The 15,872-nt window shown below is 50.9% G+C and overlaps 1 protein-coding gene across 9 annotated transcripts in view; it reads right to left on the reverse strand.

The window, feature by feature from the left end:
- The window catches only part of MTSS1 (MTSS I-BAR domain containing 1), a 144,596-nt gene extending 129,975 nt beyond the window's left edge, over nt 1–14,621 (reverse strand). For 4 of the 9 annotated variants that reach the window (XM_079796143.1, XM_079796142.1, XM_079796146.1 and 1 more), the window contains exon 1: nt 13,799–14,621. In XM_079796143.1, the coding sequence (XP_079652269.1) occupies nt 13,799–13,870 (72 nt within the window). In that variant the 5' untranslated portion in view covers nt 13,871–14,621. The remainder of the gene's footprint in view (nt 1–13,798) is intronic. The other 5 variants (XM_079796144.1, XM_079796141.1, XM_079796140.1 and 2 more) reach the window with 2 other exon arrangements.
- Nucleotides 14,622–15,872: the final 1,251 nt, after the last annotated feature.

The following is a 15,872-nucleotide window of genomic DNA, read 5'->3' on the forward strand; positions in this document are numbered from 1 at the left end:
CCCATGGTAGTCCCCACCTCAAAGGATGGTAAGGAGAGTAAGTGAAATAGCGCAAGTGCTTAGAAGAGCGACTAGCACTCAACAAATGTGGCGATGACTGTTTTAATGAGTCAGCGAACCACGCCAGCCACCCTGACTAGGACATTTAATGAGCACCTGCTATGCTCAGGCGACCGGCGGGGTGAAGGCCATACAGAGAAAAGGGAACGCTAACATGTAAGCCACCAACCCCCAAGCCTTCAGAGGGCACCAAGCCCCGAGTATAAAGTAATGGGAGGTGTGGTTGGTGCAAGCTTCAGAGAGGGGGAGTGATGCCTCCCCTAGGTCTCAAAGGATAAAAGAATTTTCCTGGCAAACAGGAAGAAAGAAGGAAGGGAGGAAGCATTCCTGCAACAGAAACACAATTAGCAAAGAAACGGAAGTAGAGAAGGTGACGCAACATTTAGACAGGAGTCACTTTTTCACCTGGAACACATTCCAGGCAGGTGTAGTGTGGGGGTTGGTGGGGGGAGTGAGACGATCCCTCCTACTCACTTCATGAGCTACAGAGGAGGCTCTTGGTGGCTCACGGCTCACGGTGGCCCAAGAGCCACCCCCACTACCACCTTCTCATGGTAAAACCTCAGCACAACCTCCCAGACGCTCACCAGGGAATGTCTGCTAGACCTACAGATGCTGAGCCCCACCTCAGATCTACACGGTCAGATCTGCGGGAATGGGCCCAGGGGTCTGCGTTTTACACAGTCCCCCGGGGGACGTTCACACTCTGCTCACTAACATCCCAAACAGCAAGGACTGAGAGTCTTCACACTGGGTGAGATGCATGTCCTTCTGAGGCCTGGAAGCCGTAGCCTCAGCGATTTCCATCCTAATGCTCCTTGAGATGTAATCCCTGGTGACGAGCACTCACATGGGAATGTGAACTGATACTCACTTTCTGAAAGGCGTTTGGCAGTGGGTTCCAAACGCCTGGAAACGTCCATACCTGACTACAGCAATTAATTGAGGCCAACGTGACACAGTCATCGCCGATTCTGCTGTCATTCCCAGCGGCCCGCAGTAGGTTCTGGGACTGAGGAGGAAGTCCTGTTTAGTGAAATACGGCAGAGCACACCAACTGTGCCCAGTGCTCTCAGGCCATTGCTCTCCAGGGTAGATCTGACAAGTTGATTACACCGCCCTGACTTAGGCGAGTTTACAATTTAAAAATAAATAGAGGTGCTCATTTAGAGGAGAGCAAAATCCTAACCATGTGTAGCGACAAGCATACATTCATTGCAGTGTTGCTTATAATTCATCAAAACCTGGACAGGGCCTCAACACAAACCAGCATGGAACTGGCTGTCACCTCAGGGCCTTTGCACATGCCTTTCCCTAGCCCGGAGCATTCTTCCTCTGAGATCTACACACGTCATAAGCTCTGCTCACAGGTCACCTCCTCTGTGAGGCCTTCCCTGACCATCCTTATCTAAAAACGACGACAGTGCCCCTGCTTTATTTTTCCCCATTTCACATCATCTTCCCGGTCTGTGAGAAGGGACTGATTTACTCAGTTTGTCTGACCCACTCCACTAGAATGTAAGTCCCAGGAGGGCAGGGCTTTCTGTCCATTTTATTTATTGCTGCATCCCTAGCCCTTAACAGCAAACCTGTCACACAGTGGGCCCTCAAATACATGCCGACTAAATGAATGGACTGCAGACCTACCCAACCATGCAAGGCCACGCAGCCACCAACTAGCACGCCGTGGCTTATGATGACACGTATAGAAAGGCAGTATAGTGAGAAGCTAAGAGAGAAGAGAAATTTCGGGCACAGCAGAGGCCGCACCAGCCTTCCCCTAAAATGTGTGCACGTAACCCACTTTGCGACCCAGTGGCCACGGGTGACTTTGGTTTTTCACTGAACTGAAAAGTTTCTCTGTCTTCCATTAACTTTATATATCTTGCGTAATCTCTGAGAAGTAATCCCTCATGAAATGCTCTCAAAACATGTGCTCATTTATTTTTAGGAAGAAGCTTCCTCCTGGGTGACTTAATTAGGGTGTCCCTAATTAAGGCCAGGCCGACATCAAAGAGGACAGGTTCCAGGGGACCCCTGCCCAGGTCTACTTCTGGTTGCAAGATGGCTCCAGTCCCTCCAGGCGCGGCCCCGCCTCCGAGTGCTCAGATGCCAAAGGCTTGGCCATCAGCTAGCTACTCCTGGCTCTGCTCCCCGCTACTTGCTTCCTATTGGGGTGCCTCATCCAATTATTCAGGCGCAGATCACATCCTGCTGGAGAGCTGGCTTTGAAGGCTCAGTAAACAATCACTTCAAAACAAAGAGCGACCATTAAACCAAACTCAAAGACTTCCTTAATGGCCGCTGGGCCGCTGCAGGAGCCAGGCTCCAGCAAGCCAGGCCTCTCATGTGCAACTGAGTGAGGTCCGTCTCCCTGGGAACTAATCTCAAGGCCGGTCAGCCTCCCACTGCAAATACCCCCCTTCCTGTTTAGCACTCAGCCATGTGTGTGCACGGCCGGTTACTGGGGGGACCCTGATGGGAGGGGGTTTCTCCTGCAAAACAAACACGTGTCATGTGGTTGTCACCGTGGACAGCCAAGCCCTCAGGTCTCACACTCCGCCCACCCCCACAGACGTCCCTCTGCTGACACGTGAGAGACACTGGCCAGGTGAGTCAATTGCCCAACAATTCCATGTCCTTGGCTGGATCAAACTCTTCCAGCAGAGTGAGGCCCCTGGAGCTTCTGGAAGCAGCTCAGAGAAGAGCCTAGATTTTTTATGCTTTATCTGGCTCATCCTGACTCCTAAAGGTATGACAGAATAGTCATCAAAAGATCCATGAAATACACCCATTACAGAATCTGAAAACGAAATCCTAAAATACGATGCCGTAAGAGACAGTGCAGCCTGGTAAATATGAGCACAGACTGGAGTTGGACTTCCTAGGTTCAAATCCCAGCTGCACCTCTTACCAGTTTGATAAAGTGAGCAAATGGCCTAACCACCCGTGGTTGGCAAACTGCGGCTCGAGAGCCACATGCGGCTCTTTGGCCCCTTGAGTGTGGCTCTTCCACAAAATACCACGGCCTGGGCGAGTCTATTTTGAAAAAGTGGCGTTAGAAGAAGTTTAAGTTTAAAAAATTTGGCTCTCGCCAAAACCGGTTTGGCTCAGTGGATAGAGCGTCGGCCTGCGGACTGAAAGGTCCCAGGTTCGATTCCGGTCAAGGGCATGTACCTTGGTTGCGGGCACATCCCCAGTAGGGGGTGTGCAAGAGGCAGCTGATCGATGATTCTCTCTCATCGATGTTTCTAACTCTCTATCCCTCTCTCTTCCTCTCTGTAAAAAATCAATAAAATATATTTTTTTTAAAATTTGGCTCTCAAAAGAAATTTCAATCGTTGTACTGTTGATATTTGGCTCTGTTGACTAATGAGTTTGCCGACCACTGGCCTAACCTCTCTGCGCCTCAGTTTCCTCATCTGTGGAATGGTAAGCAAGCAGTAACGACCTCACTGGGTTGTTGGATTAAAGGTTTTTACTTGTAAAGCACCAGAACATGCCTGGTTGTGCCATGTAAATGCTTTTGGGAGATGGGAGCTGAAACTCAGCTCTCAGCTTGGGTGTCACCTGTACCAAAAGCCTCCCCTGACCCTGTCCCCCGATCCAAATGAGAATCAGATCAGACTGTCAAACCTCAGAGGGAAGGTAGGGGAGGGTGGGGGTAAGGGAAAGAGAACAACCAAAGGACTTGTATGCATGCATATAAGCCTAACCAGTGGACACAGACAACAGGGGGGTGAGGGCATGAGTGGGGCTGGGGGGGGGGGGGGGTTGGGAAGGTAATGGGAGGATGAGGACAAATATGTAATACCTTAATCAATAAAGAAAGTAAAATGCAAAAAAAAAAGAAAAAAAAAACACCAAATGAGAATCAGAGCCCCTCCCCAGGACTCCACGCTGACATCTGCCGTGGTGCTGATCACGCTGATTGCTAATTCCTGTGTGTTCCCCTCCCAGACTAAACTACTTTAGGTAAGGACGGCGTGTCTTGTCCAGAGTTGTACCTCCACCACCCAGCGGTGCCTGGCACACAGCAGGCACGTCATCAATTTGTTGAATACATGTAATGTATTCCCCCCAATTATTTATTTGCTTAAAAAACATTTCACTCCTGTCTCTACTGCATTGTAAAGGGGAGACACAGGTTTCTTGTATTTGCTGAAACACCCGAGTGCTGCTTTCAGCAGGGTACCCCGCTAGAAATTACCAGGGTAGCTCAGACACACAGCGCGGCGTAGTTAGCAATTATTCCATGCTAAGCCCTTTACACAGACTTTCTCATTTATTTCTCAACAACTTTAAGAGGGAAGTTATTATCCCCACATTTCACAGATAGGAAAATCGAGGCTCAGGCAGGCTGAGTCACTTGCCCAGAGCCACAGAAGTGGCAGAGCCAGCCATCAAAGGCCAAGGGCACCCACTACAGGCGGAATGCCATGAAAACACGGGAGAATCGCCCTAGAATGCGACAAGTCCCTGAGGGCATCTTACCTGACTTGGTGGGAAGAAGAGGGACCAGAAATTATGCAACTTTCTGGTGAGGCCTTGAAAGATGAGAAAGATTTCATTAGGCAACAAGGGCAGAGAGGGTCCTCCAAGCTCTACCGGGGCAAACGGGCTGTGATCAAGGAAGCCAGGGAGCCCAGGCTGGAGAGCGCTGGGCACGGAGCAGGCCACTCAGCTGGGGCTGAATCCCAGGGTTCCCTGAAAGCCAGGCTAAGGCAGGGGCCACAGTAGGCAGGCCGGCAGTTGGGATGAGCCCAAATGTGGCCAACTCTTGGGAAGGACAGAAGCTCCAGGAGGAAGCTGCTGCTACAGGGCAGGCTAGAGGCAAACAAGGCCGCTGTTCCTGGCGGTCACTCCAGAAAAGGAGGATTCAAATATGGAGACAGAAAACGCTGGTCTTCACAAGCAGCTCCTCCCTCTCCCTCTCTCTCCTTACCCTGGTGTAAACATCTCTTTAAAAAAAATGTTTTTAAACATTAAATGCCCTGGGGACCTCAGCCAGGCACCCAGACCTCCTCTCCCTCCCTTTATATACTGACGCTGGGATTGCAAATACAGAGATGCAAATAGGCGGCCTGGCTGAGCCAGATGAGGTTATAATGAACTGGGGAGTAATTTACTTAGCAAGAAAAAAAAACGCAACTTCTCCATTTCCTGCAACTTCATTGCAAGCTCTAAATACAGCTGGGTGAGGGGTGGGGTAGTGTTTGCTTTAAGAAGTGGTGGAGATAATTACTACACTGATTTTGAGAAGTCAGAATTCTTCACTCCTCATTCTACAAGACAGAATAATACAGGCAAAGAACATGTGGGTGCCTGTACGCCAGGCACCGTATGAACCCTTTCACCAGCATTATCCCATTTCAGAACCCTTGCAACAAACCTAGAAGGTGGGTACTTTACCGGATCCATTTTGCAGAATGGGAAAATGAGGCTCAGAGAGACTCAGTAACTTGCCCACGGGATTTAAAACCAGATCTTTGACTCCACGGTCAGCAGTAGTTCTAGAATTTCTACAGGAGGGGTTGAGGGGCAATAATGTGGCCAGAAGGAAGTAGAAAGCAAGCACAACATTTTTACTTAGATGGTGTTATAGGTCCGCACTGCCCAATATGGTGGCCGCTAGCCACATATGGCTCGTTAAATTTAAACAAATTAAAAGTGAATAAAATTTAAAAATCAGTTCGTTGGACGCACTTCAAGTGCTCCAATAGTCACACGTGGCTAGAGGCTACCATATCTGGCAATTTCCATTCTTGCAAAAAATTGTATTGGACAGGACTATTACATATCAACTAATATCAGGCAAGTATTCTAAAGATGCTTTTTCTGTTATTTTTCTATTTCAATTTATTTAATGTTACTTCACAGCAAATTTATTGTTATTTTAATTTGTGGTAAAATACACAAACCCTGAACCACCAGAAAGAGGAACAAGTGGGACCTAGAGCAAATGAACCCCAAAACATCGCCGGAAGCAACAGTGACAAACTGAATGGTCCCACTCTGGGCACACCCTGAGAAGGGGGGAGGGCCCTTTGGAAAAGAGAGTCACACTGGGAAAACCAAGGCAGCAGCAAAAGAGGAAGACCAAGTAGGAGCTGGACTGACTCCATGACAGAAGCCCTCGGTAGGAGTCTGCAGGAGCTGAGCAGGCTGGGAGGACAGGACATCACTCAGGCCTAGGGTCGCCAGGAGACGGAGCGGACTCAGCGTGCGTAATACATTCACATATAAAATGTACCATCCTGCATTGTTAAGCGTACAGTGTTAAGCACATTCACACTGTTGTACAACCATCTAAAGGTGCTTTTACTCAGATTTAGGTAAGGTTGAGAAAGCCCTTTGAAGGTGATGAAATTGTGTACAGCTCCATGTTCCTCAAGCCTGGCTACACATCAGAATGACGTGGGGGTGCTTTTTATAACCCTAGTACACAGGATGCACCCCAGAAACAGGGTCCAGGCTTCAGTGTCTTATGGCTCCCAGAATCCAACGCACCTGTCCCTGTAACCACGCCCTTTCTACCAAAAGGGGCACACCTGCCCAGAACCAGCTCCGCCAGCCCCCTGAAGACTCCGGCGTGTGGGAGGTGGCAGGAAAGGGAGTCCCCGGCCAAACCTGCCGTCCGCCTCCAGGAGGCCACGGATACTGCACACGCTAATACTTCTGCTGCTGGCCAAATTCTTTGAGCGAAAGAAAGCAAATAAAAAGACACATAACTCAAAAGGCACTCAATTGATTTTTTTTCACCCACTTAAACTAGACAGGAAAAGAAAAACCACTTAGAACTATGACCAAGGCCATATGTGCCAAGAGGCGGCACAGGAAGGAGTTTTCTGGTGATCCCATCAACTTCTCCAAACACAACTCAACCCCAACCGGAGGGCTACGGGGCATAATTAAACACAGAAAGCTCCTTTACAAGGGAGTTCCAGGGCTGGACGCGAAATGAGTTCAAGGTAAGGCGTTCTCTTTGAGGAGCCATTTGAACTTTGGGTGAACTTACTCAATTCCTATAATTAGGAGGAGTTGTCGGGCTTGCACAGTCATCCTGCCTCAGGGACCGACGTATAAATGCGGCCCTCTGGCCCGTCATGGAGGCGCTCTGGGGACAAGGACAGGAGCCAAGGGTGACCGCTAAAGCCTGGCCCAAAGAATTCTTTCCCCTCCACACACCCAGGGAAATGAGAGGAAAGGAGAATGCCAGGTTATCTGTTAGAAAAGACTGGGAAGCGGGAGAAGGAAGGAAGCCACACTATGTTGATGTGTCATGAATTAAACGATTTCCACAAAAGTGACAGCCAGATGGGAGCCGCCCACCCCAGCAACCATCCTCACAGCAGCTCACTGAGCTCAGGCTCACACCTCCAGGCTGAGTCTGGGCCAGAGGCCCGGAGATCAGATCCCCTGTCTTCCCTGGGCCTCTTGTGGGACTCAGGCAAGTGAAATGCCAGCTTCTAGAAATAAGTCCATGCCCCGCTCTCTACCGTAGGTATGTTCTAAAGCAGCGGTTGCCAACCGGCGGTCCGCAGACCACTGGTGGTCCGTGAGGTCCGAAAGGTTGGCGACCGCTGTGAATCTAAAGAGCTCCAGCCCTAGGATCAAACAGGTGAAGGTCCAAATAGCAGTCCACCTCACCACGGCCTTAGACAAGGTACTGAACTCTCCAAGCCTCCAGTTTCCTCATCTGTAAAGTGGGGTTGATGTGAGAATGATTTGAATCCATGTATGCCAAGCCCTTAGCACAATGCCTGGCACATAGTAGGTTCTCACCAAGTTCCTTTCTGCCCCATTCACCACATGCAGTGAATACTGAGCACCTACTTGCTCTGTACAGGTGGCACGCCAGAGCGTCTTACATCGGGAAGCCACAGAGATGGCACAGCCCTTGCCAAGGCCTCCCCTAGGCTAAGAGGTGGGAAACACTGATGATGGGTGGGCTGCTCTGGAATCTACACTCGGTGGGTTTGGGTTTTGCTTTTTGGGGTCTTGTGTGTGTACGTGTGGCACATCCTCGGATGAAACCTTCTGCAGACTCGAGCTAATTCCAAGGAGAACCTTGGCAATCAAATACAATAGGTTTCCTCAATGCTCAGCCAATTAATTTACTCCATTTGTCTCTCTGCTTTGCTACTTAATAAGGCCATATCAGCAGTGCAATCTGCAAATCTGAGTTAAACTGCTTAAGGCATCAGTTCCCTTTAAGGAGCCCCAAATGCCTCTTGCCTGATGTCCTAGGCAGCTGACTCTGTCCTCGGGCTTTTGTTGGGTTTGGGGAGAGGTATTTCTTTGTTTCTGTGGAGGTGTGGGTTTTAGGGGAAAGTATCCTGAAGGCAGTTCCGAGAAATAATGGTGAACTTGAAATGATCTCATTTTTCCATAACCGGTTTTGAACATCTAAAGGTCTCGCTACAGATGGAATCTTGCCAACTCTCACCCATCTCTGGGAAGATGGAAAAAGCCTAGATGAAAATTATAGATAAAGCGTCTAATAGATCAATACTTTCAACCTTTCCACCCTCCAAGCATTTTAACAACCTCAAAGGAGCTATCCAATTGACAGGTATCATTTTAGCTTTTTCCTTTTCCCTACCCCCAAGGTGCAAAGTAACGAGTTCAGAAGCCAAGAGGTCAGCAGCCGAGGAGACGTAATATGCATGGGACATACTTACACTAAAACTGTCCAGTGTTCACTTGAAATTCAAATGTACCTGGGAATTCTGTACCTTTACCTGCTGAAATCATAGCAGGGAACTTGGCGCCTGCAACCCTGCTGATGCTTAGTAAATACTATAGAATTTGAGGTACATGTTACTCAAATAAGAACGGAGTGATAGCTGAACCAGGTGAAATTCAAACTCAGCTTACCTTCCATGCAAACCATAACCCAAGACTGGCCTTCTCTCTGCATCTGAGGCATTGCTAACTGAGGAATCTCAGAACATCCAGCAACTAGTTCTAAACTATTTGGTGAAATGTGATGTACCAGGATTTTCCCACAAAAACGCTCAAGCCAAGATTTAAAAAAAAGAAAAAAGATTTCTTTCCAAACCTGGACTGTTAAGATTTGCACTGGGGGGTGGCGGGGGGTGGGGTGGGCGGGGAAGAAGACAGATCTATGTAGAACAGACCCTAGATCTCTGAACAGGCACCCATTCCGGGCAGTTCCCTGCTGCCAATTTTATGACATCTTTACTTCAACTTTTCCCAGAGGCCCAAACTGAGGAAGCTGTAAAACCCTGGGCAAACACAGCCATTTGCTAAGAGAAAAGCCAGCGTGGGGCCCATCTGTACTTCACAAGGGCTTTGCTTGTCCTGCGTTTGCGTGTCACCATTTACAGAGTGGCCCGCCTCCCTGGGCGCACCTGGCCACTGGCAGAGGCCTTGGCTGGGGTGTCGATATCTTCCTCACAGACGCTTTTCGTCAAGAGTCAGGGGCCGGCGTCCTGCAGGGACTGACTGACGCCCTGCCCCAGGCGGGACTCCACACTCTCCCTGAATGGCCACCGTACGGTACTGGACCTCAGCTACTAAAGGCCCACAGGCCAAGCAGCTCTCCAAGGGCGGCCCTGTGGATCGGTGGCTCCTGCAGGCCCAGCGAAAGGCCTTCCACCGAGCAGGCCCCCCGATAAACACGGAGGAAGTAAACCTCTCCGCTGACTGGAACCCCGAAGCCAACCCAGGAGGGAGAAACAACGGCCACTCTGAAATCACTATCCAGGGCTGGGCCCACTACCCACATTCCTGGTCTGATGATAAGTGAGGGGAAATATCGTGACGTGCCTTTGAACCACAAAAGATTTCCATGGAACTCAAGAAGTCCCTGTAGCAGTTCTAATTTTGGGCAGAACTCCGGAGAGGGGATATTGGTAGCCAACAGCGGTGGGGGCGGAGGAGAGGGACTGAACAAGGCCCCTATTCTGCCCAGCACAGGTGCTGGTAACAGGACACCCTGTCTAAGTGAGACCTGGGTGGGGAACGCAAGGTGTGGTTGGGTGTTTTTTTCACTCCCAGTCACATTACGTAACCCCAAACACACTCTCCGACCTGGTCCAAAGTTCTCCTGCATCAGGCCCAGTTCAGCTCCTGACCCGCTGATTCTTGAGCAACAAGGCCGAGAAAAATATTTGATGTTAGCATCCAACTGTTTCTGAGCTAAGTTAATTATTAAAAGAAGAAAGACAGCCACAGGGTGAGCTGCCCTCAAGTTTGGCCAGAGTCTCCTGGTCCTAATAGCTCCCCAAACATCACCGAATTCTACGTGGGTTCAATTACTTACATTTTAAAAAAAATAACCAATGAAAAAAATACAAATACCAAATCAGTATGGTGTACACCTGAAAGTAATATAGTGTTCTGCGTCAATTATATCTCAATTTAAACAAATACGATGTTTGCAACAGTTATCCTGTATTTTCCAAGGACTTGGAGAGAAACTCGGAAAAGATTCCAGGACCTCCTTAATGCAGTCAACATTATCTAAACATCAGAAGCCAGTCAACTGACTTTCCACACACAGTCACTTCCAAGCTGCTGCTCCCCGAGACAAGCAGGCGATGGGCCCGTGCCTCCAGCCACATGAGCCTCTTGCTTCCCCTTTTCCTCTGGGATCAGCTCACAGCAGACGACTTGATTTATGTGGATGGCCGGAAAGGCAGCCAGTAAGCGATTTTGCACACCACCATTCATTACTGACCACCACCACAGTGGGGTGGAAGAAAGGGAAAAAACACAAGGTTTCCTCTCGACAAGGAATCGATAAGTTATTTAACAGCTGCATCCCAATGGGAGCAAAGTGAGGGTTTCTTCTGCACCCCTCCCCCTGGAAAGGATGACACGCACTCCCTGACAGACGAGGACTTAACCAGATGAAGGATCGTTAGAAGGAAGCAGAAAGAATCCTCCCTAGCTTTTCCTTGTCTTGGGCGCTTTGGCTTTGGAAGATAGATGGTGCTAGGCCTTGACATTACTCCATTTGTGTTGTTGTGTTGTTTTTTTCCTCCAAAGAGGAAATCGACTCCCTTCCTGTGCTGCTGTTGTTCATTTTGGAGAATCAAATGCTACTAAAAAAAGCCATTTTTCATATCTTTCCTCACCCCAGTCCAACATCACTTCTTAGAAAATGACCTAAATTTTTTCTCAAGGTGGCATTCCAAATGGGTGTCCAACATTTATACCTGTCCTTCACAGTAAACAGAAAGGGGACAAGAGGTATTATAAACCCATCATGGGAGTTCAAAGAGGAAAAAAAAAAGCAGATTAGCAGGGCATTAGAAAGCCAGCTGATTTCAGTATTAAAAACTGACTTTTACTGCTGGCAGCGTCATGCATATGCATACTCTACATTGCTTATCCTATATGCCCAAATTTTAAAAGTCCCTTCTAAAATTTCACAGTCAACTCATTCATGAAGAAATCTTTTAAGAAGATAACTCCATGAAAATATTCAGCAACTATCTTACGAATAAACAAGCTTGGAAATCAGACACCCCCCTCTCTTTTTCCTTATCTCTCTACTCCCCAAAAGTCTGAAATTCTGCAGACCCCAGGGCATGTTGTAGCTGTTGCTTTTAAAATCTTTGCTGCCAAAACAAAACCAACAGAAACCCTTAAAATAAGTATCTTCCCACAGGATGTTGAACAAATGCTACTACATTCAAAGGGAAAGGACTCAGGAACCACAAACTATAGATCCTGCACCCAAGGGGCTTTAAACGAGTCTTTATTTTTAACTGGACTCTTGGGGAGGGAAAGACATGCCAACGTAGCACCCACAAACCCCCCAGGCCACAGTGCCGCTGGGCGGCCATGGGGTGGCAGGTGGAAGCAGAAGGGCCCACCCTGTGGAGGGTTACCTACAGAAGGGCTTTGGGCTCCGACCGGTAAATGGGAAGAACCAAGGCTAGATTCTGGATTAAAGAACAAAGAGAGAGGGCAAACTCTGGATGTGAACACTCTGGAACTGCAGTGGGCAGGCCTATTAGGTCACTGGGCTCTTGTTACTACCACTGGGGGGCTGGAAACACCCATTTCTCTCCCTAAAAACACACAAGCGGCTTTACCAACCCATCTCAAATTCTTCCCCTAGCGATCAGAATAGGTGTGTGCCTCAAACCAAATCCTGTTTGATTATAAGGCCTGTACAATTAAGTTAACCAGAAATGCTCTAGGAGTCCATGGCGGCACCAATCTTTGTCTCAAAAGAGCACTTCAATCGTGGATTGTGGGCAAAGGAATGCAAGGGGCTGTCTTTGAACAGGGAATAATCTAATTCCAAGTGGCTGGATTAGAGGCATTCCGGGGCAAACAGGATACCTTTGAAGATAATGCTGCACGGATGTCAATTTCTGACAAAAGGCACAGGCTCTGCAGACGGATTTCAAAATAGACAAGACCAGGACAGAGGCACCTTGGAGAAGTTCACCCTGGGCAAGGTGGCAGTTGGTTCTAAAAGGGGGAAGTAGCCCGTGACAGCTGAACATTCCTTCCCGAAGTCCATCTCCAAGGCCAAGCCCTGTCCAAACCTTACACCTCATCAGACAAAAGCTCCTCCCCGAGCCGGGGCAGCGGCTGAAGGGGGGCTGTCCACACCCACTCGCCGCACAGCTTCCAAACCTGCCCACTCTTTTGGGAAGCTGAGCTTTTAATTAAGCCACCTCCCCGGATCTGCGGAGGCAAATTGAGGCTGGGCGGGAGCCAAAGAGAAGCTCCCTAAATACACACGGGGAAAAAGATCCCCCCACCGCCCCCAACTCCCACCTCCCGCCAGCCAGCTCCAAAGGCTGATTATATTTCCTTTGGGTGAGTAACGGAGGGCCCTGGTCTATCTCCAGGCACAGGAAATCCACGTCCAAGGACCAGGTTATCCCCCGTCCCACCCTTCGCAGGAAAAAGCCAGGGTGTTGTTCTCCACCCCAACACACGCGTGTGCGCGCGCACGCACACACACGCGCGCACACACACAATTTTCACAGTCCTTCCAAGAGAAAACCTGGAGTCTGTGTGGTGGGTACGTGGGGGGGGGGGTGCGGGAAGGGGGTAAGTTACAATTGTTTGTGGGGCCCCATCTTGCCTTCAGGCTGGGAGCCTCAGCCAGGGAAAGGAGGGGCCCTGCAAGGCTGCTCTGGGAACTTCTGCTCCGCGCCCCGGGGAGGGCCCGAGGGAAGGGCATGCACACCCTCACCAGCTTTGAAACAGCCTAATTAATACCTAATTTGTTCAGATCCCTCCAGGAGGACCTGAAAGCCAAGGAGGGAAAGGGTGGCTTCCCTTCCAGGCTCAGGCGGGAGCTCCTTTCCGAGGCCAGGCAGAGCCCCCAATACCGCGCCAGGCGCCCCCTCCCCGCACCCGGGGGAATCAGGTGTCCGCCCAGCATCCAGCCTCTGCGGGTCGCAGACACTCCCGTCCAGCGACAGACAATGGAAAACTTGGAGCCGGGGCCCTGAGCCCCCCCAGGAAAACGAGTTGAGGCCGCCCCCTGGGACAATGAGCAGGGAGAGGGGAGGGAGCATCAAACATCCCCGTGGAAGCCGCCCGACCGGTGACCCAGCAGAGCCCGAAACGGCGCCCGGGCTGAGCAGGTGACACCGGGCCGTGGCGCTCCCGCAGGTGGCTACCGGCCGCCGCGCAGACAAGGACCGGGCGGCTGGCCCGGGGCGGAGGCGAAGCGCCGCGGCCAGGTCAGCGCGCGGCGGCCGGCGCCGCAGCCGCGCCCCCGGCGACCTACCTTCATGTCGCTGATGATGGTCTGGAAGAGGCCTCCGAGCGCGCTGCATTCCTTCTCAATCACAGCCTCCATTTTCCCGGCGCCGGCGGGGACAGGACGCACACGCTGGGCCGCCTGGACTGTGCGCGGGACCGGGCTGCCTCACCCCGGGAGGAATTTCACACTCGCAGCCTCTCCTGCAAAGAGGACGAAGTGCCCGAGGTCGACTGTTCTCTGCCCGAAATAATAACAATAATTTCAAAAGCCAAACCGCTCCGTAGGGTGATGCGCCTACAAGCAGCGCTCGGCTCCTGGCCTTAAAAATGCCCGGGGAAGGCTGACAATCAGACCACCACTGGTGCCCACGACGGAAACGGCAAAGCCCATCTTGAAGCAGAGAAAACCGCCCGCTGACCCAGGGCCAGCGCCATTAAAAATGCAAGGTGTTCTAAATTAAAAGGTTTGGGGGAAATTAACCAAAAAAAAAAAAGGCCAACAGCAGAGCGGGTTAGCTCGCAGCGCCCGGATCTGTTGCTCGCAGCCGCAGCCGCAGCCGCAGCCGCCGCCGCCTCCTTTTCACTCCTGCGCGCCCGGCCCTGCGCTCGCTCTGGCTCGGCTCCCGCGGACGTCCTGAGAGGCGCACGCGCGCTCGTGGCCGTGCGTCCGCCGCGGGGGGACGGGAGGGCGCGCGCGCGCAGGCGGGGCTGGGAGCGCGTGCCCGGGAGGCGCGTGGGGCGCGGGCAGCGGCGAGGCGCCGGCAGGCGGTGCAGCGAGGATCCGAGCCCGGCGGGAGCCTCCTCCTGCGAGCACGCACAGGGCACCTTCTTCTCCCCCGGCCGCCGGTCGCCGCGCGGAGAGGGCGTGTCAGCACGAGGCGAGGGGAACGCCCACCCCACAATGGCTGCGAGCGCCCGGAACGGAGGGTGCACCCGCCACTCCCCGGGGACTCACGGTGGCCAGCTTAGCGCAGTGTCCAGCAAATAGTGAGCACTCAGTAGGGCGAGAAAACTGCTACTGCTGCTGCTGCTACTGCTGCTGCTGTTGCTGCTACCGCAGGCTTCTCAGAATAGGCGCGGTCTGTGATATCAGGACTGCAATGCAAGTCACGACTGCAAACAGCCGAATATGTCATTTAAGGAGAGTTCGGGGCGTGTCCTGCAGCGGGATGCGGAGTTCAATAAAGTTGCAGGAGGCTGGGAAAGTGGATTGATTTGCCATTGCTAAATTAGTGGCAATAGAGCATTATTGCTGACTGCCCGTGGCTTGGACAGTTTGTCAGGCCCACTGAGGTCAATGGTGTTGGTGTAACTGCAGAGAGCCCCGTTTAACCTGGAAAGAGAGTGAATGTGCCCCAGTTGACTGGGGAGCTGGTGTTTCATTTTCGCAGCTCCACCGCCTAACTGCACCGATCTCATTTAGATCAGCATCAAACAGACAAGGAGGAGGGGAGCCCAAGGAGCAGCTTTGAAAAGACCTTGAAACAAAAGCACCGAACTCTGGGCTGTTCCCTTGACCCTTGAGCTGACCATTGGCAGCACAAAACACACAAGAGGAGATTACAAAAGAAACCATATGCAACATGTTAGGGACTATTTCAGACTCGGTGATAGGAAAAGTTCTGGCTTTGAAAAACTGGGTGAATCGAGGAGACGCATAGATCTGCCTATCACCGCTCAGAAGATCATTTTCCCCTGGGCCACGCTGCCCAACTCTTAACCACAACCCTCTTTGTCCACTTCTCTCGCCAAAATCATAGGAAGGCGTGTTGCTTCTGGAATGAACTGCTCTGGTTTGGATGTATAGGTCTCATCTTCACCTTGCCATTAACAGCGCACGCATAGTTTGTTCTTAATCATTATCGTTATTATTACTTGACTACTATAAATATTGTAGTGATCAAGATCACTGCTTTTAGAGCCAGATTGCCTGGGTTCAATCTAACGGAATGGCCTTGGGCCATACTAACGGGGCCTCAGTTTCCTCATCTGTAAATGGGGATAAAGATAGCATCTATTTCACAGGGCTGTCCTGAGTTTCACCCTAGACCAGTGATGGGCAACCTTTTGAGCTTGGTGTGTGTCAAACTTCGCCAAAA

The sequence above is a fragment of the Cnephaeus nilssonii genome (assembly GCF_951640355.1).
Source record: "Cnephaeus nilssonii genome assembly, chromosome: 18".
Classification (NCBI taxonomy): Eukaryota; Metazoa; Chordata; class Mammalia; order Chiroptera; family Vespertilionidae; genus Cnephaeus; species Cnephaeus nilssonii.